The 24,131-nt window shown below is 47.6% G+C and overlaps 1 protein-coding gene across 1 annotated transcript in view; it reads right to left on the minus strand.

The window, feature by feature from the left end:
- SLC43A2 (solute carrier family 43 member 2) overlaps nt 1-21,507 on the minus strand; it is a 38,874-nt gene extending 17,367 nt beyond the window's left edge. The window contains exons 1-5 of the mRNA XM_006925063.3: nt 21,420-21,507; nt 20,373-20,570; nt 12,199-12,406; nt 11,059-11,114; nt 10,234-10,310 (exon numbers count right to left, since the gene is read on the minus strand). Coding sequence (XP_006925125.1) covers nt 10,234-10,310; nt 11,059-11,114; nt 12,199-12,406; nt 20,373-20,532 — 501 coding nt within the window. The 5' untranslated portion in view covers nt 20,533-20,570; nt 21,420-21,507. The remainder of the gene's footprint in view (nt 1-10,233; nt 10,311-11,058; nt 11,115-12,198; nt 12,407-20,372; nt 20,571-21,419) is intronic.
- Between the last annotated feature and the right edge of the window lie 2,624 nt (nt 21,508-24,131).

Raw genomic sequence — 24,131 nt, forward strand, 5'->3', positions numbered from 1 at the left:
ACCATCAAGAAGCTGAAAAGACAATGCACAGAAAAGAAAATTTTTATAAATCACATATCTGATAAGGCAGCAGTCCCCAACCTTTTTTGGCACCAGGGACCAGTGCTCCTGTGAGAATCTAATGCCTGATCTGAGGTGGAGCTGAGGCTGTGATGCTAGCACTGGGGAGCGGCCGCAAATACAGATGAAGCTTCGCTTGCTCGCTAGGCACTCACCTCCTGCTATGAGACCCATTTCCTAACAGGCCACAGATAAGTACCGATCTGTGGCCCGGGGGTTGGGGATCCAGGTGATAAGGGACTTATATCTAGAATATATAAAGAACTCCTACAACTCAATAATAAAAAGGTAAATAACCTATTTTAAAAGTGGGAAAAGATATGAATAGACATTTCTCAAAAAATATATATAAATGGCCAATAAGCACATGAAAATATACTCGATATCATTAATTATAGGAAAATGCAAATCCAAACCACAATGAGATACTGCTTGATACCCTCTAAGGTGGCTATAATAAAAAAAATCAGATAATAACAAAGGTTCTGAGGATATAAAGGGATTGGAACCCTCATATGCTACTGGTGGAATGATACGGCCACCCTGGAAAAGAGTCTGGCAGTTCTTCAGTGAAACAGAGTTACCAGTCATTCCACTCCTAGGTATATATACACCCAAGGGAAATGAAAACAGTGTCCACACAAAAACTTGTACATGAATGTTTATAGCAGCATTATTCACAATATCCAAAAAGTGGAAACAACCTCAGTGTCCATCAACAGATAAATGGATAAACAAAATGGGGTCTATCCACACAATGGAATATTATTCAGCCATAAAAAGAAATTAAGTACTGATACATGCTACACCACGGATGAACCTTGAAAACATGCTGTGTGAGGGAAACAAGTCACAAAAGCCCACATTATTATACGATTCCATTTGTCTAAGATAGGCAAATCCATAGAGACAGAGAATAGATTAGTGGTTGCCTAGGGCTAGGGTAGAGGAATCTGGGAGTAAAATATGGAGATGATACTAATAGGTACAGGGTTTCTATTTGGGGTGACAGAACTGACAATGATGACTGCGCAACTCTGTGAATACACTAAAAAACAGTGAATTGTATACTTTAGGTGAATTACATGATATGTGAATTATGCCTCGATATCACTGTTAAAAAGACATGAATAAGAAACTTAAGATGTTTTGGGATCCCAGGATTATAAAGGAACATGAATAAATCTACAGTATATGTCCAACTAAGCCAAGTTATGGCATGAGGTCAGGATGGCCATCCAAGCTCCCCAAAGAATTCTCAGTACATGAAGAGTTCTTCTTCCAGCCTCCAGGTGGAGTGCACCCTCTGTCCACTCAGGCTTCTCAGAGAGGGTCAGAGGAGGACAAAGAGCATATGGAAATTCCCCCAGCAGGAGATAGAGGAAATGTGATGTGCTCGTGAGTGCCTGGGTACACCCAGGTGAGCACTATAGGCACCCATTCATACTCTCTGCACACCTGCCCCCCAGGAATGCTGTGATTCAGATGACATGCTTCGGCTCCTGAGCTCACCTATTTAGGCTGCCTATGCTGGCTACTCCAGCAAGGCAGCTTTGTAGGGGAGGCATCTCTGGGGCCATACCTGCCCCAGGGGAAATCCCAAGACTAGTTCTGCTTGTACGGAAGGTGAGAACTGTTCCCGCCTGGAATGCCACTATAGCCAGGGCAGGTGAAGGAAGAAAAGGATTAAAGAGGGCTAAGAACTCAACCAGAAGAGCAGATGGAGGACAAGAGCCTGGTGTAGCAAAGGCCATTTGGTGCAGAGTCGAGCCAGGGAAACACTTTTGTTGTTGCAATCACCTTTGGGCACAAAATGTGTCTTTTCAACTTTTCAACGGGGTGAGGAGATACTCCAGAAAAGGAGACAGCTTGCTAGCCAGCCCTCTTCCTTCTCCCTTAAGCCCAAGCTTGCCCTAACTCTAACTCAGGTTAGAGACCAAGAGAACAATAGGCGTTTGGGGCTAGCATGCAACTCTGACCCGATCTTCCAGAGTCTTCTCCCCAGAACTAGATCTAGAACAGAGAAAAACAGGCAGCTGGGAGAGGAGCCGATTTACTGTCTGTGCCTGGATGAGACCCCTACCCTCATGTTTGGACAAGGGCAGTAGACTTCCAGCTGCCTTCCTTGCTGCCCTGCCTCTTTCTGCCTAGAACATTCTTAGCAACGCCAAGAAAATTCTCTTCCCCAACATGTTATTTTGGTTAGCAGGGCCATTCCTAGGGCAGTACAGAACTGCCGGGCAAACCATACTACACAGCGTTGCCACCAACACCAATATTCTGTATTTTAAATTATGATGATTTTTCCTGATTAGAAAAGCAATGCACATCCATTGTAAAACACTGCAACAAAGTATATAGAAAAAATAAAATATGACTGTGACACCTCTTTAATAAAATTTTATGTAAAGAGTAAGTAAACTGAAAGCAAAAAAAGTCACTGAAATTAAAAAAAAAGGAATAAAATAAAAATCACCGATATAGCTATGTTACTATCTTGCTATATTTCCTTTTAATCTTTTTCTTATAAATACCTATAACTTTTTAACAAAATTTGAACCATATGTTACATAATTTTATAAACTTTTTTTTACTTGATATATTACAAATGTTTTCTAATTTAGTATTGGTCTTCAACATATTTTGTAATGACTGGTATTTCTTTATCTGGATGGTTCATAATTTATGCATTTTTCTGATGTTGGACCTTGGGTCCTTTTTAATTTTTTATCATAAATAACATTTCAATGAACATCCTTGAAGATAAACATATGTGCACATAGCTATTATTTCCTTTAGGTAAATTCCCATAAGTAAAATCATTAGACAAAAGGGAATACACATTTTTAAGTTTTTGTCATACTCTGTGCCAAACTGCCTTCCAGAAACTTACACCAAATGATACTCCCATCAGAAGCATAATAGAATGTCCATTTCACTGCAGCCACTCCAACACTGTGCATTATCATTATTTTTAATATTTGCCACTTCACCGATATCCTCATTATTTTAAAACTCATTTCTTTGTGTATATGGATAAAATAAATCAATGACTGATATTTGCTTCAAAATAATCTGGATAGTGGGTGGAGGTAGAAATGAAGTAAGAGTGGTCATGAGTTGATCATTGTTCAAGGTGCAAGACGGGTACATGGTGTTCATTATTCTACCCTCTCTAATAACATGTATATTTAAAATTTTCCAAGATTAAAAAAATAACTGAAAAAACATACATTTAATTACTAATGACTGAACATTCTTCTACAATTTTTAAAATCAGTCATTACTATTCCTCATTTGTCTTTTTCTATGAGGATGTTAATCTTTTTATATTAACTTTGAATAGGCTCTTTATATATTAAAGACAGTCACGATTTTTCATGTTTTCTTAGTTCTTCATTTAACTTCTTAGTTCATGAAGTTTTCTGACCAAAAGATGTGTTTAGATAGGTAGTCAAAGTATGTTTCAGCTTTTAGGGACTACCTAGCATTTATGTCAGATGAAATTTCTCTGAAAAGAATATCAAAGATGACCTTGACCAATGAAAGCCAAAGCATAAACATCCTGGCAACAGTCAGTATGTGGTCACAAAAGAATAACAAACACAGGAGAAGAGATGGTTTCCCTGTGGACATTATTTTTTAAATGTTAATACTAATTGTGTTATCCTTTAAACCGCTTCCTTCCCTTCCTCCCAAAGCTGTCATGCCTGCCAGAGACTTCTCTCATTTGCTATGCCCAGGAGCAGCTTGATCAGAGGATTTTCCTTATTATTAAGTGATAATAATAGAGCACGATTATATTAATATATTGTTATAAGAATAGCATTATTATAATAGCAACAATTTTTAATATCTACTCTATATATTAACTTAAAAACCCTCAAAACAACCCTAATGAGATAGGTGTCACTTAATATCCTTACTTAATCAGTATAAAACTTTAGGATCAGAAAAGTAGAGGGATGCCTCCAAGCTGGTAAGGGTCAAATTTGGGATCCAAAGCAGGTCAAGCTTTTGCGTACAGCTGCTGAGCTACTACTCTGTCTCTTGGAAACCTCCTGCGTACACACCTCAGTTTGGGCCCCACGACAATGACCCTTACCTCTCATGCCTCTCTGTTCCTTGTGAAGCATTCGTCTGCTTTCTCCGCTAGAGATTTCTTATCTCCCTTCCGATGCTCCTTTTAGACCCATCTGCCCCCTCCTCTCCCCTTGGCCTTCCCAAGGTCCCGGGCCACACCATCAAGCGGACTCTCCTGTTTCATTTTTATGTCTGAGTCTCCTCCTTCCTCTCTCCCTCCTTCCGCCTCTGCTCGGCCTCAGCTGCACATAATGGCTACTCAGAAGCCCTGGTGATGAAATGGTGGCTGAGTACTGAGCAGAGTGACCTGGTGTGGGCCTGAAGGGCCCAGTGGAGGAGGAAAAGCCAGCTCTACTGCCAAGTAGGAAGCCAGAGCCATGCTGCAATGAAAGGGGAAAACACTCAGCAGAGACTATTTCCGGACTCAGGATTCGCTGTACTCACAGGTGGGGAGCACAGGCCTCGTTCCCTAGCTCTAGGTGCTTCCTACCACCACCCCTGCTGCCTGATAGGGTAGGGCTGGATTGGGCTCAGCAGGGCAGAACCCGCCCTCCATGCCGGCCTCACTTGGGGATGCTGTTGGTGACTCATTGTCTCAGCCCCTCAGCTGCACTGTAAACAGGCCCCGGCTGTGTGACCTTCCCAGAGGGGAAAACAGCAGCTGCAGGCGGCCCCTCCCCTGAGTTCTGGCTACAGTGCAAGGCTACAGGACAAGAGTTACCAGAGGCCTAAGCTCCAGGATGGCGAGGATAGGCTGCCTGCCCGCTAGAGGACACTCTCTAAGATGTCTCTCTACCCAGGGGCCCCCAAGACTGGCTTTGGGGATCTGGCAGACAGGGACAGAAGGGCTACTGACTTTCCAAATGTGTGGTTTCCTGAGCCCACCTGCTGGGGGCACACCCTGGCCCTTGGGGAGATGCCATATGCAGCCTGGTTGGGGCTGGCATTTCTGGCCCTCAGATCCCTTCCAGAGGTGAGCCTTGTCCTCAGATGGCTGATGTACACACCCAGAGTTCTGTACAACCTGTACAGGCCAGGATCCAGGTACCAGTCTGGACAAGCGAACTCAGCAAAGCCAGGCTATTTCCTAACCCCAAAACAACCTGGCAGCTCCAAGCACTCAATGCCAGGAGCAGGTCCTTGTGGTCACCTTTCTGCTTCACTGATAAAGGGGAGGGAGGAAGGATTCCACTCCCTCAGCTACCTCATCCACCCTCCCAGCTAGGTCCAGCCCTGCCAATGCCCCGACTACACTTTCTGTCTGCCTCTGAATGTGTCACATGCCGGAGCAAGTTCATGATGCAGAACCCTCTGATGGGTAAATTTTTCCCAGGCCAATGGTGATCAGCTGACTGCTTTGGGTTCTCAAGGCACAGGACAGAAACACAGAGGCAGAAGTGGCTCTGGGCTCTGTGAGAGTCCTGCTCACCTGGTACCTGGGCTCCCAGAGAGCTGGTCAGGTGTTGTGAGGACTCTTGCTTGGGTATAGAAACGGGTCAGCTGGGCGGGAATGCTAACCTTCCAACCTCCATCAGATATATCTGTTTCATTGCTACACCCAAATCCTTTCCTCCCTTTCTATTAGGTTTTTGCAAAGGGCTATTTATTCTGTTCTCTTCAAACTCAGATCCCAACTGCCATGGGATTGTTTCTTCCTCAGGTTCAAAGTCAGACTTCAATGAATCAAATAGGAAAAGACCACAGAGAAATTTTTCATCAAGGAGCCTGGCAATGTTTTGCAATCACTTTTCTGTAAGAGTTTCGGCTCAAAACTCCCAGTCCTGCCCACACTGACAGGGGTCAGAGTAATGAAGTGGAAAGGACATGTCCACAATGTTGGCTGCATTTGCTCCAATCTCTAAGCAACCCAGGCCCTGGATCATGGGGCAGTGGCCTAAAGAAGCCACCTCAGCTGCTGGCCGGTGTTTGTGCACCAGCCAATGAAGCGAATTAAAAGGTTGTACAAACGCATGGCATTGAGCAAACAGATCAAAGTGTGCTACCTAAATGTCCTCAGAGAGGCTGAGGCTTGGCACCTCGGAGACTGCTCTGCACCATGGAGTGACCTGGTACCCTCCCTCCAAGGAGTCACATCGCCCAGCCCAGGCCGTCTGCTGCAAGGACCTGGGACAGCCAGTTCTGGCTGTCAGGCAGCGCACCTGGTATGGGATCTACCCTTGCTCCTCTGAGCCTATCCTCTAGAGGAAAGTTTGATCACCCATCTGTACAGACCTTTCTGGCTCTGTAGGGAGGCCTATCTGTCATCTCATCCTGGCCTGTGGGGAAAAGGCATTTTGCCAATTTGAGGCCCCTCTCCTCCAATGGAGGTAACAGCTTACAGTGCCTGTATATCTTTGTTTATACCACAGCCCATGTAACACAAAACCCCTTGGAACTCTGAAAGCCCCCAAATTGGGGTTTCCATGGCAACACATTCCCTCCAGATTCCTAGGTTATCACAGAGTGATTATCCATGGCCCTAAAGCATTTGTAGGAGATCTGATTTAAAGGTTCCTAAAGGCGACCCTGAAAACTCCTTTGTCCCCAAAATTAGAATATGGGTGGGAGACAGAAACAGAAAGTGCCATTGTGCTCCTAGCTCCAAGTCCCTGGGAGCCGATCTGGACAGTTCTGCTTTTTAAAGGCCTGGGCTGTGTCAAAACGAGATTCAGCTCTGCTCAGCAGAAGCTGCAGCCAGCTCCAGCATATTGCCTAAGAGCTCCAGCCCCGTCCTCGCTGACCTGCTTCTCATTCCCTTTCAGGGTCTGTTCTGGAGAGAAGCGCCATGAGAGCCCTTATCTGAGGCCTCATGGGACAGGGGAATGCCCAAGGAGAACCATCAGGTCAGGGGCAGTGGCAGAGGGGGAAAGAGACGACTAAAAAAGTGCTTAGAGAAAAGTGCTTAGGGAGCCGGCCCATGGAACTAGAAGAGGGCTCAGCAGGATGTGGGGGTGAGAGGTGGGTGTCAGCCCCTGTCTTACTACAGGGGACAATGATCGAGTAGCTTCTTGGAGCCTCTAGATCAAAGGCTGTCAAACTTTTTCCGCAAAGGGCCAGATGGTAAATATTTTAGATTTTGCGGCCGTATCGTCTCTGTAGAACTACTTCTCTCTATGGGCATGGCTATGTACCAATAAAACTTTGTTTACACGCCCCCACCAGTGGTTTGGGGATTTAGCCTGGGGGCAGCAGTTTGCTAAACCCTCCTCTAGATCCAAGAATGGGGACCTTAGAACACAAGCACCAGCCTTCCTTAAACAGATCCCTTGCTAATCAAATGCTTTTAAGTGACAATCTGAGTTTTCTTGCTTGTTTGGCCTGTGTAGCCTTTTGCCTCCCATGCTCCCGCTGCAGTGCTTTCGGCCTCCACACAGGCCTGTGAGAGGCTGGTAAAAGCAAAGGACCCTCCCCCAGAAAAATGCACCTGCAAAGGACACAGACACAATTTGTTTGCATATAATCTCAGAGGAGTGCACGGCCCTCCTAAGGCTTATTCATGGACCACCTAGAAGCCTAAAAACTATGACAAGATCCCTTGTTCACTCAGAAAAAGAGCTAAACAACCCTGTAGAAAAAGAAAAATAGACAAATGACATAAAGAAGCAATTTACAGAATACAAATGACCTTAAAAACGAGGTGAAAAGATGCTCTGTGACTAACAATTAATTTTTTTAAAAAATCATGGTATGCATTTTTTCACCAGATCAGATTGGTCAATGTTTAAAAGATTAATGATAGGATACTAGAAGGGTATGGAGAAAAGGCATTCTCACACACATGCTGGTAGGATAATATCAGTGTACAGTATAATCTTCTAGAAAGACCATGTGACAGTATATATTAAAATTTAAAACAAGCTGATCCTGTGGCCCAGCAATCCCACTCACAGGAGTTTATTTTACAGAAATATATGTACAGGAACGTTCACTTCAGCAGCATCATAAATCGGAAAAAATGGAAACTAACCCAAGTGTTCATTAGTAGGAAAATGGTTAAATAAATTATGCTATATCTATATTATAGAAGTACATGGGATTCTTTAATAATGAGGTAGCTCTCTAGAATTTAAAATAATAAGGTAGATCTAAGCACTGGCAGGAATAGATGTAAAAGATACATTGTGAAGCGAAAAAAGGCAAGTGATATTTCTTTAAAAAAAGAATAATATTGGTATATACATTTTAAAAAATACTGAAGAGATATATTCTAAACTGATAAAGGTAGGCTTGTAGAATTTTACAGTCTATACTTCATATTTCTAAAATACTGACTTTTTAAAACTAAAAACATTTAAAAAAATAAAAATATTTTTGTTTCATAGTTTAAAAAAAATAAAAGAAAATTAATCCTTCTGCGTTTAATAATCTCCCCTAAAGGTTCCTTGGACAACTAACTCTGAGTTCATTTTAAAGACTTTCTTAAAGGGGATTCATGATATGGTGGTTTTTATCCATTTCCCTTATTCTTTATCACAATAAAGCATCTTTCTGCATCTTAGAGCATAAATACTCAAGTTCAAGCACCATCTCTGTCTTTTATCCTGAAATTCCAAATTGCCATGACATAGGTATAGAGTGACTAAAATAACGGAGTGATGCCAAGGTTTTAATTTTCGTTTGTATGAAAGACTTGTTCATTTTCACGCTGTTAAAAAAAACAAACAGAACCATGACTCCTGTTACACATTAACACAACTTAGTGGAATTTGGGTACTTTTGACAGTTCTAACAGATTTCTTACTATTTCAATACTTGTTTTTCTCCGGTTACTTGAAAGAAGGAGGGAATATATTTGTTTTTTTTTTAATCTACCTGGTTAAAAAAATAAAAATAAAAATGCACTAAAGAGTACAAAGTCTATCTCTCTCACATTACCAGGTCAAGACAACTGGAATTCCCAGATCTGTGTGTTACCCACTCCCTGAGCGTACGTGTCATGACTTTCTCACCTAACACAGACACCACTCAGCATTCCATTTCCAGGGACCCAGACCCAGACAGTTAATCCTTCCCACCAGGGTAAAGTTAACAAGGCAAAGTGTAGGAAGGGTGAACAGAGGAGACACTGGGCCTGGCCAGGCCTCTGGCTCACGGCCTGCAGGCAAGGGGTCATGGAGATGTTAAGAGGCCCGCAGGCAAGGGGTCATGGAGATATTAGCACCTCTTCAAGCTTACCAGAAGAAAACCAGTCCCCAAGGCTCCCTCAAAGCTAAACAAAAGCACCGCAACATCATGACTTCTGACTCATTGGTGGAAAGGGAAATCAGAAACCGGAGTGCCCTGCAAATTAGTGATGGTAGGTATTATTATAAAACTTTTTTATGGGGAAACTGAGGCAGGCCAGACTTTCCTGGACAGAAATTTCTCCGGAGAGTCTATTATTCTTACTTCCCGACAGCCAGCTCTGAAAGGCACTCTCGCTCAACTGGGAGCAACTTTTATTGGCTTTCTTTGACTTTCTTTCCTTCAACCTGGACCTTTCTGCAGCTTCCCTTACCTCAAAAAAGAGCACATTCTGTGGCATTCTGGCGCACTATTAATTAAGGGGGTACTGAGCAACCCAAGGAAACATCTCCATCCACGGGGAGACTCTCTGTGCCCTGGTGTTTTGAAAACCAAGAAGAGAGGCAGCCTGTGTGCTCCCAAGTTTCTCATTCAGTTCTGGACAAAGGCAGCAGTTAGGGGTGGTGAGGGAGGCTTGTTTTTACATTGCACTACTAGCCAGAGCTGCCATGGAAAAATAAGAGAAATGCAGGTGGACAGCAGCTTTTTCCTCCCTGCTCCTGCCTTCTCTGGACACATGGCTAGTGAACTGGCTTCCTCAGCACCTAAGCCAAGGTCAGCAGGCAAGGGATGGGCCTGCTCTGAGAGTCATGCTTTGTTGCCTGTAAGAACCTCCCCAGCTCAAGAGGCCGAGGCCACGATTGGCTGTGCTGCCAGGCCGCTTCACCTTCAGCAGCCCTCTAGTGCTTAAGAGGTCTAGGCACATGCAGGTGAATGGGAGGCAAGGAAATTGAAGCCAGTAAAAGCTGCCTCAAATTCACAAGGAGATGACTGAACTGAGATCTTCTTAAAGAAATCAGTACTTACTGTTAATGAGGTGAAAGTCATGCACATCCCACCAAAGCCATTCAGAGCCAAGGAGATGAAGATGAGCACAGAGAGAGCTGTAAGGAAACAGAAGGCACATAATTGGGGAACCACAGCTGAGCTTCAGGGAGGCCTGGGCTTAGCCCAGAGCATTGCAAGGCACAGGCTCTGAATAAATGCAGGCTGAATGAATGACAAGCCATTGGGGGTCAGCGCCAGATACCTTGGGAGCTGGAACAACCTCTTCCTCATTCTCCTCTTGCCTATTTTATGGAGCTTGGGCTCTTGCAAAAGGTGCCGCCCCATGCTCTGTTCTCCACTAACCTGAGCAGCAAGCAAGAGGTCTAAAGAAGCTGCTTCACTCAAACCAAAAATACAGGTACCCCGAAATTGGTAGATGGGTCTGGCTAAGATTTTGGTGAAACCCAAGTCCTATTTTAGTGTTTGTTCTAAAAGTCCTTGAAGCATCAGCTCCACCTGAACAGGGTTGGGGACCAGGTGGCTTCTATGTCATCTTTAAAATATTGGCCTTAGTTCTTAGAACTCATCTCAGGTTGGATCATTGAGACCATCAGGGACTGGCTTGGCTTGGCAATGAGATGGGAGTGTTGCACACCCTGGGAGTTTCAGACGTCTGTCTGGTGCAATTGTTCTTTTACCCAGTCCCCCATTTGAGATAACTGGGTAAAGGCCTAACAAGCATCCCTTCTAACTTGAGCAGTGAGCACTAGGCCTGGCACAGCTTCCTAGAGCAAGTGGGCCTGCGAGCATCTCTGGGTACTCTCCTCAGCCTCTGACAAAAGAGTGGAGGAAAAGCGTACTCACAGTTTGGGTTACTCGCTCCATATGCAATCAGCAAGCAGGAGACAGCAAAGCAGGCACTAAAAACAAGCAGAAATAACAAATTATTTCTTATTATTGTTAATATTGTTATTTTATTTGAGAGCATTTACTATGTTTTAGATACTTAAATTTACATACAATATTTTATTTAACAATTCTAAGGAATGTATTTGGCCCCATTTACCGATAAGGAAAAAAAAAAACCCTGATTTCTCCAAGGTCTCTAATGAATAGGTGCCTAAGCAGGAATTCAAGCCTGGAAGCCAAATCTTATAAATACCACACTGCCCTGTCCCCTCCCACTCCCCACTGGAGAAGCCCAAGGCTCTGAAGCAAGAGAGGGCACAATCCATTCCCCTGATTCCAATGCCCACTTCGCCAGGGAATGGACAGAACCCCACTGGGCAAGAGTGAGATGAGTGGCAACTCCTGAATTCCCTCCACTTGGCTCTGTTCTGGGGACCAAGGCCTCCCTCACCCATTCCCTTCATGGTCACAGGTCTCACTCGTTGCAAACCTCTGCCCTGCAAAATGATCATTTCCAATGGGATTGACTCGGGGCGGCCGCGACCTGAGAGGCCAGCTGCTAGGTGGAATGATCCTGGCAAAACTGGAACTTTATAGATCAGGGACTCACACCCCAGAGGGTGCACAAGATGATTCACATGGGTACTGGCGGCAGGAGAAATGTTAAGACTTTTATAATTTTTTAATCTTAGCCATTTTAATTTATATTTTTTATATATGTATGACAAAGCACATAAAAAAATTAAGAATGGCATATATAATTGATAATCCCATGTGCTTATAACAGAAGTATATTTTCAAAATCTTTTTTTCTGATACAAGTAGAGAGTCAGAAAGACTGGAAACCAGTGTTTTTAATGACAAGCTACTCCAGACCCTCCCAGGCAGGCCTAGCACCCTGTGCCTTTTTTATGCAATATTGGCACACTACAAAGGATCACTGTACCTACTGATTTGGTGGCAGGTGGAGTAGAAATCCCACTCTGGGTGGGCATTTAGGGAGCTCCACAGTTACCTGAGGGCAGGTACCATGATTCCCTACAGTGAGGAACTCAGCCCAGGGTCCATCTGACCACCTCCCACACCCACACTGACCTGCCCAGGAGCCGCAGCTTTCTTGGGCCGTACTTGTCCATGACGATGCCTAGGGGCAGAGTGATGGCACTGAGCAGGAAAGAGCCCACGGTGAAGGCCAAGTTTAGCATCTCATCCTGGGCCTTGCAGCTGAGCCAGCCATTGATCCAGCTCACCTCCTCATGCTCCAGCTCTGCTATGTCCTCCACTGTGCCGTTGGTGATATTCTCTGTGTGTTCAGAGGGAGGAAAACCTGATCACAGGGCTGTGGCAAGGATTCCCAAAGATTAAAGGGGCAGGTGCACATTCAGAATAACCCCACTGGGAATAGCAGGCCTGGCTCTGGGCCCCATGAGGGCTCAAGCTACCCCACAGGAGGCTTTGCTGTCCATCTGGCCCAAGCCCCCTAGAACAATGATACAGATGTTCTTAACATTTGTGGGGGTCACATACCCTTTGGCAAATCCAATAAGGAAAGTTACACTCCTGCTCCCCAGAAAATGCTCACTAAATTTTACCTGTAATTTCGGGGGCTTTATGTGTCCCTTGAAGCACCCATGAGCCCCAGGTTGGGATTGCCATTCTAGAGTCACTTACATCCTAGAGTAGTAGGCCTCAGAACCCAGCCTTGGCTGTGGGGCCCCAGGCTGGCTAGAACCTTCTTAGCAGCTTTGTGCATGAAAACAGACTGCAGCCAGTATACAGAAGGCAGACCTTAGACCACCTGGGAAGGACAAGCTGCTGGTCTCACTGCAATACCTTGGTTCTCCTCTGTCAGTCTGGAGAAGAGTGAGTGGGCCTCCTTAACTGCTAAGCACAGTGGACTTCTCAAACATACAGTCCATATACCACCTCCTCCCCTCATATTTTCATAGCATCGACCTCCACATACACTGTATTGTAGAACCTCCTGAAAAAGGTTTTTCTTTTAATAATCCAAACTTATTTGCTTTCATTTACTGAGGTGCACTTTTCTTATTTTTCTCGTTGGAGTCACCTGTTTGCTATACCCTGAGGCCGCGCCTGTGCTGTAATCCTGGCCCTTAATGGCCCTCTCCAAAGTCCACTCAGCACTAAGACAACAAAAACGAGAAGGAAAAAGTGCTGTGACAGCTGAGGGCAGGAGGGTGGGGGACAGGCCAGGAACATGGCTGAGAAATTCTCTCCTCTCTGAGACTGCTAGTTAAGCGATGCTGACTAATCCTGCGGAAAGGGGAGTGGCCTCTGATTAGATTTAAGGTAACACTGGGAGAAACAAGGAAATACCTCTCTTCAGATAACTGCAAGCCTCCAGATTGCGGTCCTCTGGCGCCAGGGTTGTAAAGCTGAGGTCTGCAAAGGCCTGCCCAGACCTCTCAGGGTTGCCCCAAGGTCATGGAAAAGGATGCACTTTGCGTGAATCGTGCCATATGCCAACCTCTAACCAACAAGCCCTCTTGGGGTCCGTTGATCACAGGTGAGGGGCCTGGACCTGGTCTCTGGGTTCCAATTTTGATTCCTCTATTTCCTACTTGTAAGACTTTGGAGAAGTGACTTCATCTTGCTCTTTCTCAGTTTATCTGTAAAATGGGTATAATCTCACAACGGTATCTATCTCCTTAGAGTTTCAAGGAAGATAAGAAAATCAAGATAACATTCTAGAGCTCACACAATCATAGAAAATGCTTAATAAATAATAGCGAAGTTATTACTATTGCCATACTACTATATTATTACTACATTACAGGAGGCTCGAGATGGGTGTAATGGTGCAACTGGCTGGCAGCAGAGACCGACGCAGTCACTGGGAGCAGAGTTCCATAACTGTGCATGTGGTAGCATGAATTCGAGCATAGTCTCCCACTGGGCTGAGAGCCCTGAAGGACAGGGATTGGGTTCTAGTCACCTGTGTCCCTAGCACCTACCCCAGGTCCTGGTGCACAGCAGGTATTTACTGAATTAATGAAAACAATGGAATCAGGTAGCAATGGCTGAAAGGACCAAGAGAGAAGAAAGGAAATAGGACATAGAAAACCAAGCTGAAGATAGCACAGATGATTTAAAGAAATTATAGCTACAGTATTAACCTTCTGAAGCCACAGAATCAAAATCTAACAAGCCAGATCCTCTCTACCCCCGCCCACTACTTTGTCTGTTTTTTTCAAAAGAGGGCCCACCACAATGGCAGCCAAAACACACGCCAAACAGGGTTATGTGAGCCCATCAGGATCCACCCTGGAACTGTCACACATGCACACTGCCTTAGCCTGTAGGCCTGAGCTGCTCACCCACTGTGGGGCACCTTCTGGGAAGGCAGAGCTGCTTTAAAGGTTGGCACTGGTTTCAGATGTCAGCTCTGCCAGAAGCAACAGAAACTGGATGTGAAGTGGGACAACAGGGTCTCTGCACAGCGATGGCCATTTCCAGGTTGGTGTGTAGATATGTGCAAACTAACACAGGTGTGCCAGAGTGGATGAGTAGAGAGGGTGCCCCAGGGTCCAGGATTGTTGGCTTGTGAGACCTGGCTGTGGCTATGCAGGGTCTAGAGTCCATTATATTGCACTAGGTATTATAATCTGCTGCTGCAAGCAGGGAGCCAAAGCTGGACAGGGAGTCAGGAAGTGAGGCAGTACTGTCGCTGAGTAGAGGCACCAGGGTGACCTGCCCACAATTCCCCCAGAGAGGAACCACAGGGGACCCCTAAATCCATGATCGTATTCACCAAGAGAGAGAAGATAAAATCCTAAGGCAATATACGCAAGAGAATCTCCCTGGTTTGCTATAAGTGGAGATGGGGTGGAAACATCTGAACTATTTAGAGATCCGGTCACTCCTATTAACCAGACAGGGGGGTTTGGCATGGAGGAGACAGGTCAGCGTAGAGGGAGGGGTATCTGTCCCTCCCATCTCCATCCTAGAGTCACTACACATAGGAACAGAGACCTTATGCTTTGGGCCACCAGCCTTCTCTTAAACAAATCCCTGCCAAAGGGGCCACCTGGCTCCCTACTCTCCTGCTTGCAGGCAGTGATGTCCAGCAATAGATGAGCCAGGGGTGGGGGTGTCTGAGCGGCCTCTTGTCTGCCTGTAGAGCAATACAAGTGTCTCTCATCCAAAGAGAACTAAACCTTTGGTGAGCCCAACAGCTTTGTTGGCAGTATAACAGCCCACATGAATAATCACAGATCCAGCAGATGCCTAAACACAGTCACACCCAGGCTGTTCCTCTTCCTCTGCTCCTACCTGGGCCATTGTGGGCTAGCAGAGACACAAACAGATAAGCACCCAGAAGTGTCAAAGCCCACAGGGTGCCCCTCTGTTCCCAGACTAGAGATTAGCCCTCACCCAGCCCAGTCTGCTCTGCACCTCACCTGCACCTGTTTATTAAACAGATGCCTCCTCAGTGGGCGGCTAGAGTGGCCTAGTCTAGCCCAACCAGGGAAGGTGAACTAAGACAGGCCAGGAATTGGTGTGGTCAGAGTGTGCAGAGCACGGGCGTAAGGCTGCTAAGGAGGAAACCCAGGGACAGGGAAGAGAGAACAATGCCTGTACTGTTCAGCCCCACTCACAGAAGACTCACACACAAAATCTTTACAGAGGAAGCAGGGGAGAAAAGAGGGTGCTGTGACCCCACTCAGGCTCCCCTGATGTCCCTGGGTCAAAAAGGGGCTCCCCCTACCCCTGGGAAACAAAAGAAGTGGCGAACCTCCAGAATAGTTGGCCGGATGATGCTCAAGGGAGCAAGGGGCACCTGGCTGGAGGCTCCTTTAATTCCTGAGCAGTCTCCTTCTGACTGGCTGCTTACTGAGGCCCTCCTCCCTGGGAGCAGGTCCCTGGACCGCCCTGCTGATGGTCTCTGCCCCAGGATCTCCTGTCTCTCAAATCCTTAGTCTATCCGGCAACAGGAAGCAGCATCTCAGTGCAGCAGGGGGGATGTAGGTGAGAGGTCAGCCTCAGACAGAGCAAACGAGAGTCAGGACACAGACAGTCAGAGGGCCCTGCAGGGTAGGCCAGGGCCTAGCCCCCAAGCTGTGGTCACAGAGCGCCTGTGTGTACTGGCTGCTGCATTCAACGCTATTCGTTCCTGTGTCACTTAGTGCCCTCCCACCACTACCTCATATTCCATACCATAATACTCGAAGTTTCCGAGCAGGAGAATCGTTGCCTAAGGTCTCATAGACAATACCTGGTGAAGCTGGACTTGAATTCAGGTTGTCAGACCCCAAAGATCCTGCTTTTAACCTTCGGCTGTCCTGGCACTACACTGCCTGGGGTAGAGGCATTTCGGAGAGAAAAGTGCTGGGAGAATGGAGATGGCACAAGGCTGCCACAGCATTAGGGGAAATACCAGGTGGCCCTTAATGTCACCTAGTGAGAATGCGACTGCCCTCGAGACCCTCCCATGAAGTCCCAAACTGGACAGGACCTTAATGGGACACCAAAAAAGCCAGGTGGGGGTGAGCGGATGTGGGGGAGGAAAATTAGGTCATGAAATGGGAAGGAGGAAGGCAGGGTTAGTGAGGAAGGCCGAGGGCACTAGCCTCTCTCTGTGATACATCGTGAGGCTGTGGACACCAGCCTTTAGATCTTGTTACCCATCGCTACAATTTCTTTTAATCCAAAATAAACTGTGGGGGGTGGGGGGATGAAAACGGTCATATTTACAGCAATAAAAGTGGAAGGGTGGGTTTTCAAAAGCTATCAACCACTTGCCTTTGGAGGTAGGAGGAGACCATAAGAAAGAAGGGCCTTGAAGCTACAGGAATGGCTCCTGTCCACATCTATAGCCATGGCCCAGCCTGGTGAAGACCAGACCTAGCCCAACTTCCCTGGGCAACAGCGGCCCCTTTGCCTTCTCAGAACTCTGGGGCCAGCTTCCTGCTGTTTCAGTGAGGCATATGGCTCCCCCCAACACACACACAGACAGTGACTGCAGTGATCAAGAGCACAGACCTAGGGTCTGCTTTGGTGTCCATGGCTGGGCTGGATTGTGACTTCCTTGAGCAGAGGCAACATCTCTCACCTTCATAGCCCTTACCCCATCCAGCATGTGGCAAGCCCTCAACAATTCATGAGTCTAATAGGTGAAATCGATCACTCTCCTCTGCCTCAGTCACTTCTTCCTGCCCTGAGATTAAAATCCAGTCTTCCCAAGCACCCTCCAGGGCCCTGCAGGCCAGAGCCCCTTCCCACCACTCAGTCCTTTCCCTCCTCTTCAACATGCATTCTACCTCAGGGTTCCTTGCCCCCTTCTCTCTTGACTCACCCCTCCTCACTCTCCTCACTTCTGCCTAAACTCAAGTTAAACCAGATCCCCACTGTCACTCTCAGTCCTAGCACCCTGTTCTCTGTTGGAATCCTGACCACCACTAGGACTTATACAGGTTTGTGTGTGATGACTTATTTGATGCCAGTAGACCGCATACTCCCTGAGGGCCAGGATGGCTCTGCACCCCAGCACAGCACCTCAATAAATGTTTACTGAACAGGTTAGATGTGCAGGATAGATGAAAGAGGAGATGACACATCCACAGGTAGCACCAGCCCTCTGAGCTGACCCTATCCAAGTGCCCCAGCAGATGACAGAGAAAATGAAGGAGGTCAGGTGGGGTGGTTACAGTGGCCATCCAGAGGCCGAAAGGACACAGTACTGGAAAAGCCCCTTTCCTCCTAGGCTGGGAACCCAATTGGTCTCCTGTCCACAGTAGGGAGACTGGGGAGGCAAAGGCCAAAATGCCCAGCTTCGGCGTCTATCATCAATCTTGACTGTCCAGTGGGTAGGACAAAAAGAGCTCGGGGGTAACAGAGAAGAGGCTCTTTCTTCTCCCACCTCACCAAGCTGGAACCCAGAACTGTGTCTATGGCCAGATTCTGGCTGGAATCCCAAGAAAGTTCTGAGAACCTTTTAACAGGTTCAGGCAAATTTTCTGTAAGAGAACAAACCAAAGCATCAGTCCTAAAAGCAACAAAAAGCTGACAAATTTGCATCTCAATCAGCTGTAAACTGGTCAGCTTTTCACAAGTCTAATTCAATAAATTGCCTCACTGCTTCTCTGCAATTCAGCCATCTACCAAGTTTAAAAATATTAAACTTAAGCAGAAATCTTGACCCTAAATCCTCCAGGCACTCCCAGTCATGCCAGGCATGGGCATTCTGGGTCCCGAAAGGCAACAGGCTATTCGGACTCCCAAGAAGACAGAAGCAGGGAGGCCAGAGAGATAAAGCTTTGTGGAATCGGCAGGCCTGCCCACCAAGGATGCTGAGTCAGTAAGTTTGTCGGTCACAAAAACCAAAATCAGACGCAGAAGCAAAGGCACAGGCTAAGAAGTTGATATTCTACCCACATCCTGATCTTTCACCTTCACTTTGGGTTACAGCGAGGACTGATTAAGCCTCAGGGGCTTAAAAACTAACTCAGCACTATGTTGGTACAATCTCTGGGACTCTTCCCACTTAAAAGAAAAAAGTACCCAAGGTTGAGGCAGAAATAAAGTGACCAGCTCCAAAACTGCTGGTACCATAAATAAATTAAATCAGTGGACAAACTGGAGGAAAAATCCTAGAATCTGACCTTCCAGTACTAAGTGGGTCCAAAAAAAATTTTTTTTAAATACAACCGTCCTCCAGTGTGGACAAGATACTACAAGCTTCATCTGGGGATGGTAACATTTCTCTCTGTTTTTTAAACCTGTGTAGCCTGAGAGAGCCCATCACGGAGGCAAGCAGGAAGGGTCATAATCTATCTGAAAGGGAGCAGAGAGGGAAGGAAAGGATGAGCCAAACACTCCAACCTGTTCCTTTCAGAGAGTCATTAATCTTCCATCTCTTGGGCAGAACAGAAAGCTTGTTTAAGGAACAAGGTCTGAGTGACTCTCCCATCTCCCAAGGTTTCTTGCTGATGCGAGGAAAGGTCTGCCAAGAACGCTGAGGCTATCAGGAAATATTTCTGAGTGGCTAAGGGCTAAAGGTTCTAAATGATATACTCTGCCCTCTTCCAGGCGCCTGTGCATCCCCTCCCTTTCTCCTGCCCTTAACCTCTCAGGCTAAGCTTCCCTAGAGACTGGGACACTTCAGAATATCCTGAGATCAGAGAAGGGAAGCAGGGAGGACTCTACACGGGGTTACAGGCAGCATGTACTGGTTCAAAGCTTTTTCTTCCTCCAAAGTAAGAATTCTAGGAAGAAAAGGTATGCGGGTAGTATGATTCAGGGAGTCAAGCCTAGGCTCTCTCCATCTAAAGGTACTCAGGCAGGGGCTGGCTGACAAAGGCACTGGGGAGAGGCATTACTGAGTTCAACTATTTGGTAGTCACTGCTGGAGACAGTGAGAAGGCAGAGGAAAATATTTCCTATCAAGGGTTGCCTAGGAAGAGGGTAGGAGGGTAGAGAATGGGAGCTGCCTGGGTCCCACTGCCGGGCTGAACCTAATAACTGTGCAGCAATTAGGATCCTTAAACTGGGTTGGGGAGTATGAAGGTGGGGATGGTAGATTTCCTGTAGACCAGCATCCTCAGCCTACATTCAGCATGCTAACAATGTAGTAAAGGGTAAGGACAGACCTAGTGTCATTTTCACAAATACTCTCTTGCCTCTCTTCCCTTCCCCATCCCATGGGGGTAGAAGGCCACGGAGATGTCCTCACAGCCTGTGGGAGGAAATGTCCTTTGGAAAATCATAAAGCAGCAAAAAATAGACAAGAAATTGTATCCGACAAGCCCTTAAGAGACTCTATAATGGTGTGACTAAAAAACATCTAGATTTTAGATGAACCTTCCATGGGGTGGAGGCCAAGCCACTTCCTCTCTCCTGCTACACCCCAGCCACTAAGTCAGGAGTTCCTCTTTCTACAGTCATGGAGTGACATGTTTACTGCAAGGCAAGTGATGTGCCACGCACTGGGAGGATAGGCGTCCAGCAATGTTCCCAGGTGGTAGAAAGCACACTCTGAACTCAGGGGTTCTGGATCTATTGCAGTCCCCAGCTGTGTGGCTTTGAACAAATCAGAAGATCTGTCTGAGCCTCAGTTTCTTCATCCACAAATCGGAGACAATGATATATGTACCCAGCAGGACTGGGTGAGGATCAAATGGGCCTTTTGCTAACTGGGAGGCGCTGCGCAGAGAGGTGATATCGCTACTTAGGTCTTCACCGCCATCCTACCCAGTCCCAAAGCCCCCACTCCAGGAACCACCCCGAGCCCGAGGCACCGGTCTCACCTGGCTCAGTACACAGGTAGGAGTAAAAGCCCTCCGACTTGAGCATGATGAGCAGCGAGCCCCAGCCCAGGAGGACTGCCGAGAAGAGGAGGTTTTCCAACACAGCCGTGCAGGCCATCCACCAGCGACGCCGATGGGCAGTGGCCAAGGTGGGCGCCATAGCTCGGCGAGGCGACCGGGCTTCGGCTCTTCAGCGACCTACGCACAGACCTCGGCGTCAGCGGCTGGTCCTGCCCAGTCGTGGCGGCCAAGCGCGGCCAAGCCCGGCCACTGCCGCAGCGCGCGGAGCTTGTTACCCCTCCGCGACCCGGACTGCAGGTGCGCGCAGCGATGGAAGCCCCAGCCCTGCCCGGGATCTGGGCCACCCCTCTGAAGCTACCCTCGACTATGGGAGAGCCGCTCCAGCCAGGCTCACGCAGAGGTAAACTGAGGCATGCTATCGAAAAGGGACTAATGCATGCTCAGAGACGTGGAATTAGCCCGGGCTCCCAGCAGGATTGACATAGCTTGGGGCCCTGCAGGGGAAGCACGTTAAAGTCCCGACACCTGGGCAGGGACATGCCTAAGGGCGGCCACTCCCTCGGACTCTGACGGGTGCTCTCCCGCCCGCACTCGAGACCCCTCCCCAGTGCTGGTTCCTTCAACCACAAGATCAGCGCACCTAGCTCCGGAATGGCCCGCCCATGGCCCGCTGATAGGCCTGACAGCACAGAAACTGCCCCACCATTGGCCGCTGTCTAGGTCGCTAGGCACTGCGGCCACGCGAACCCCGCATGGGAGGCGAAGCCGGTTCAAACCGGCGGCGCGAGCCACCTGCGCGACCCCCATCCCGGGTCGTTTCCCCGGCAATTTGCCCGTTTCCATGGAAACAGACCCCGGTCCCTCCATTCCCTAGCTCCTCCTCGATTCGTCATCCCTTCTGGCGGCTCCTCATCCATCCAGTCTTTTCCCTCTCGTATTCATATATCTTCTCCCTACGCTCCCATTCGTGCGCCTTCTGCCCCCGGCACCCTCGTCCAGGGTCCAGAGCCCCAGGATCCAGCTCACCCGTCTCCTCCTGGTGTGTATCGGGCCCGGCCGACGCTTTTTCTGCCCCCTTTTATTCCAGCCCTTTTATTCCGACCCCAAGATGAAAACACTGGCACACGCTGATTGGCTGAGTGGGGGCTGGAAACAGCCGTTGACCAATGAGCAGGCACCCGCCCGCCGGCGGCGAGCAGAAGCCGGTTCCGGCCGGACTTGGAGACAAACAAGGGAGCTGGGGGTGCCGGGGGCGGCGGTGGGCTGAGCCTCTGCTCTGCCACCTTAAACTGGAGTCACAGCCGGTCTGGAAACCCGGGAGGCATTGCCGTATCGCCTCTCCAGAGCTCCACTCCGAAGCCTTGCTCCGGGTTGCGTATCGGGCTCGGCATGCTGGCACCCCCAAGGCTTCCCCAGCTGCACGTTGGTACCCCTCGCGCACCATCTTAGCTCCCTCACTTCTCTCTCCTCCGGCCCGCTACGTAGTCCCCATCTTCCTCTCTGCCCTGGGCACCACGCCCCGATGTTCTGGCTCCGTGGGAGTCGTTTCACTCTAGTCGCCTCCACTACCTCCTCCCCATGCAGTGCTGCCAACCTGGCTGCTTCGGGCTTTGTGTTCCGTTTTCTCACTCTCTTGCCCACAGTGTCCCACATCCAGGCGCTGTCTGCCCATTCTGGATCTTCAGACCCCCGTCCAGGCGTGGTGTGCCTCTTCCCTGCTCTCCTGATTCGCCAACCTCTCTCCTGGGTGTTGTCTGTCCCGTCCCTGGAAAGTGTCCCTCAAGGATCCCCAGGTGGGAGTTTGGGGCGTGTCTGTCCCCTAGGATGGTGTCTCATCTGTTGTCTTATCCAGATTTTGACCTCCTCTTGTTCTCTTCGGGAACACCCACCCTAACGGATCATCTTGGTGCTCTCTGCCCTAGTTAATGACCCCATACTCTGTCCTGCTCCACCTACACCGCACTCCCGGGCATCTCCTTCAGGTAAGGGCCCTCTTCAGGGTGATGTGGTGGGCAGCGCCAAACTGCAAGGACAAGTCAGGCCTCCAGGAGAATGCGTGGAGCCGGGAGGGCTCCAGCTCCCAGTCTGATAAGCAAGCTGGACTTTCCCGGAGGAAGTGCCAGGGCAGGAGGATGGAGCCCGGCCTCTGGAGTTTCAGCTCCCCTGCTTTGTCTCCCCGATCGGAGGCACTAGTCCAACCTCAGAGGACTCTTTAGTGTCTGCCAGATTCAGCTTGGTCTCCCTGGCACGCTCTTAGATCTGGCTTATTATCATCTTTGGGCTGTGGCGCCCCAGCAGTCTCCTGCTCCATGTCCCCCAGTCCGAGAGCGCCCCCTGCCGCCCTGAACCTGCCTCTGGCAACTTCACTCAGACCATGCCTGCAGCTGTCGGCTTGGGAGATCCTTGCTGGATTACCCATCCCGTTACTCAGCCACTCACAAAATTGCGACTGCCATTTGACAAAATTCAGCCCTTCTCTCCTGCCTCCTAGAGCCACGTGCCTGAGGGCCGTTTCCGGGCAGCTGTTCCATACACATCTCTAAACTGTTTCAAACACATCTCTAAAATAATTCACTTTCTCCCTCTAAAACTGTTCTACCCATTCTTTTTCAGATAATAGCACCACTACCTACTGATAATAGCACCATTACCATCTCTCCACCCCACTCCATCACAGTGAGCTATGGGAAATGTAAATCTGACCTTGATAAATCTGACCTCTGCTAAAATCATTCAGAAATTTTACCATTTGTCCTTCAGGATAAAGTTGAAGTTCTCCATGCTGACCCACACAGGCTCCTCCCCACCAGTCTCCTTCTCCCCCTGGAGGCTGGCTAGTTGACTTGCCTGGTCCCAGATGTTCCAGTTACATGGAATTATTTGTGAACTGCACTTGCTGTTCTCTCACCTCTGGCCCTCAAACAGTCCCTTCTTGGACAGCATCTGCTCCAGGTGGCCTTCCCTAACCACTCCCTACAATACTCTCCACTATCTTTGTCCACTGATTGCAGTTTTATAATTGTCTGCGTACCTCTTTGTTTCTCCCTTTTCTCATTGACTATGTCCTCTTCGGGCGCACAAACTGTCTTATTCTACTTTGTCTAACCAGCCCTTAATACAGAAGTAAGCACAAAGGGGACACATGAGTTTGTTGAACAAAAACATGAACAAATGAAAGGGGGTGAAAGGTATTGGCTTCTAATGACAAAGGATTCAAAGCTGGGAGAATGATGGTAATGCCAATAATAATTACCCTTTATTCAGAGCTAAAAATTTACTAGGTGCTTTATATACTTTGTGTCATTAAATCCCCACAACAATCCTGAGAGATGGCTATTATCCCCATTTTTCAGTTGAAAAAACTGAGGCTTTAAGTAACATTTCCAAAGTCACAAAACAAGTATGTCAGAACTAAGATTTAAATCCAGGTCTATCTGAATGAAATTCTGGTTGTTGGTTTCTCCCCGCCCCCAGTCTTTTTGACAGGAATGTTAAGGCTCCAACACCAGCACTGCTGGCAAATCCTAAAGAAATAAAATTACTAAAGTACTGGAAGAAAAAGAAGATTATTTCACTGATTTTAGAGTAGAAAAGACCTTTCCATTTAGCATGACATGAAACTCAAGTCAAAAAAGACTGTCTAAATTAAAAAATTAAATTTCTAAAGAGAAAAAAGAAACTATAAACAGCATTAAAAGACCAATCGCAAACTGGGCAAATAATTAATATCCTTTTGAT

Source organism: Pteropus alecto, unplaced genomic scaffold (genome assembly GCF_000325575.1).
Source record: "Pteropus alecto unplaced genomic scaffold, ASM32557v1 scaffold98, whole genome shotgun sequence".
In the NCBI taxonomy this organism is placed as follows: Eukaryota; Metazoa; Chordata; class Mammalia; order Chiroptera; family Pteropodidae; genus Pteropus; species Pteropus alecto.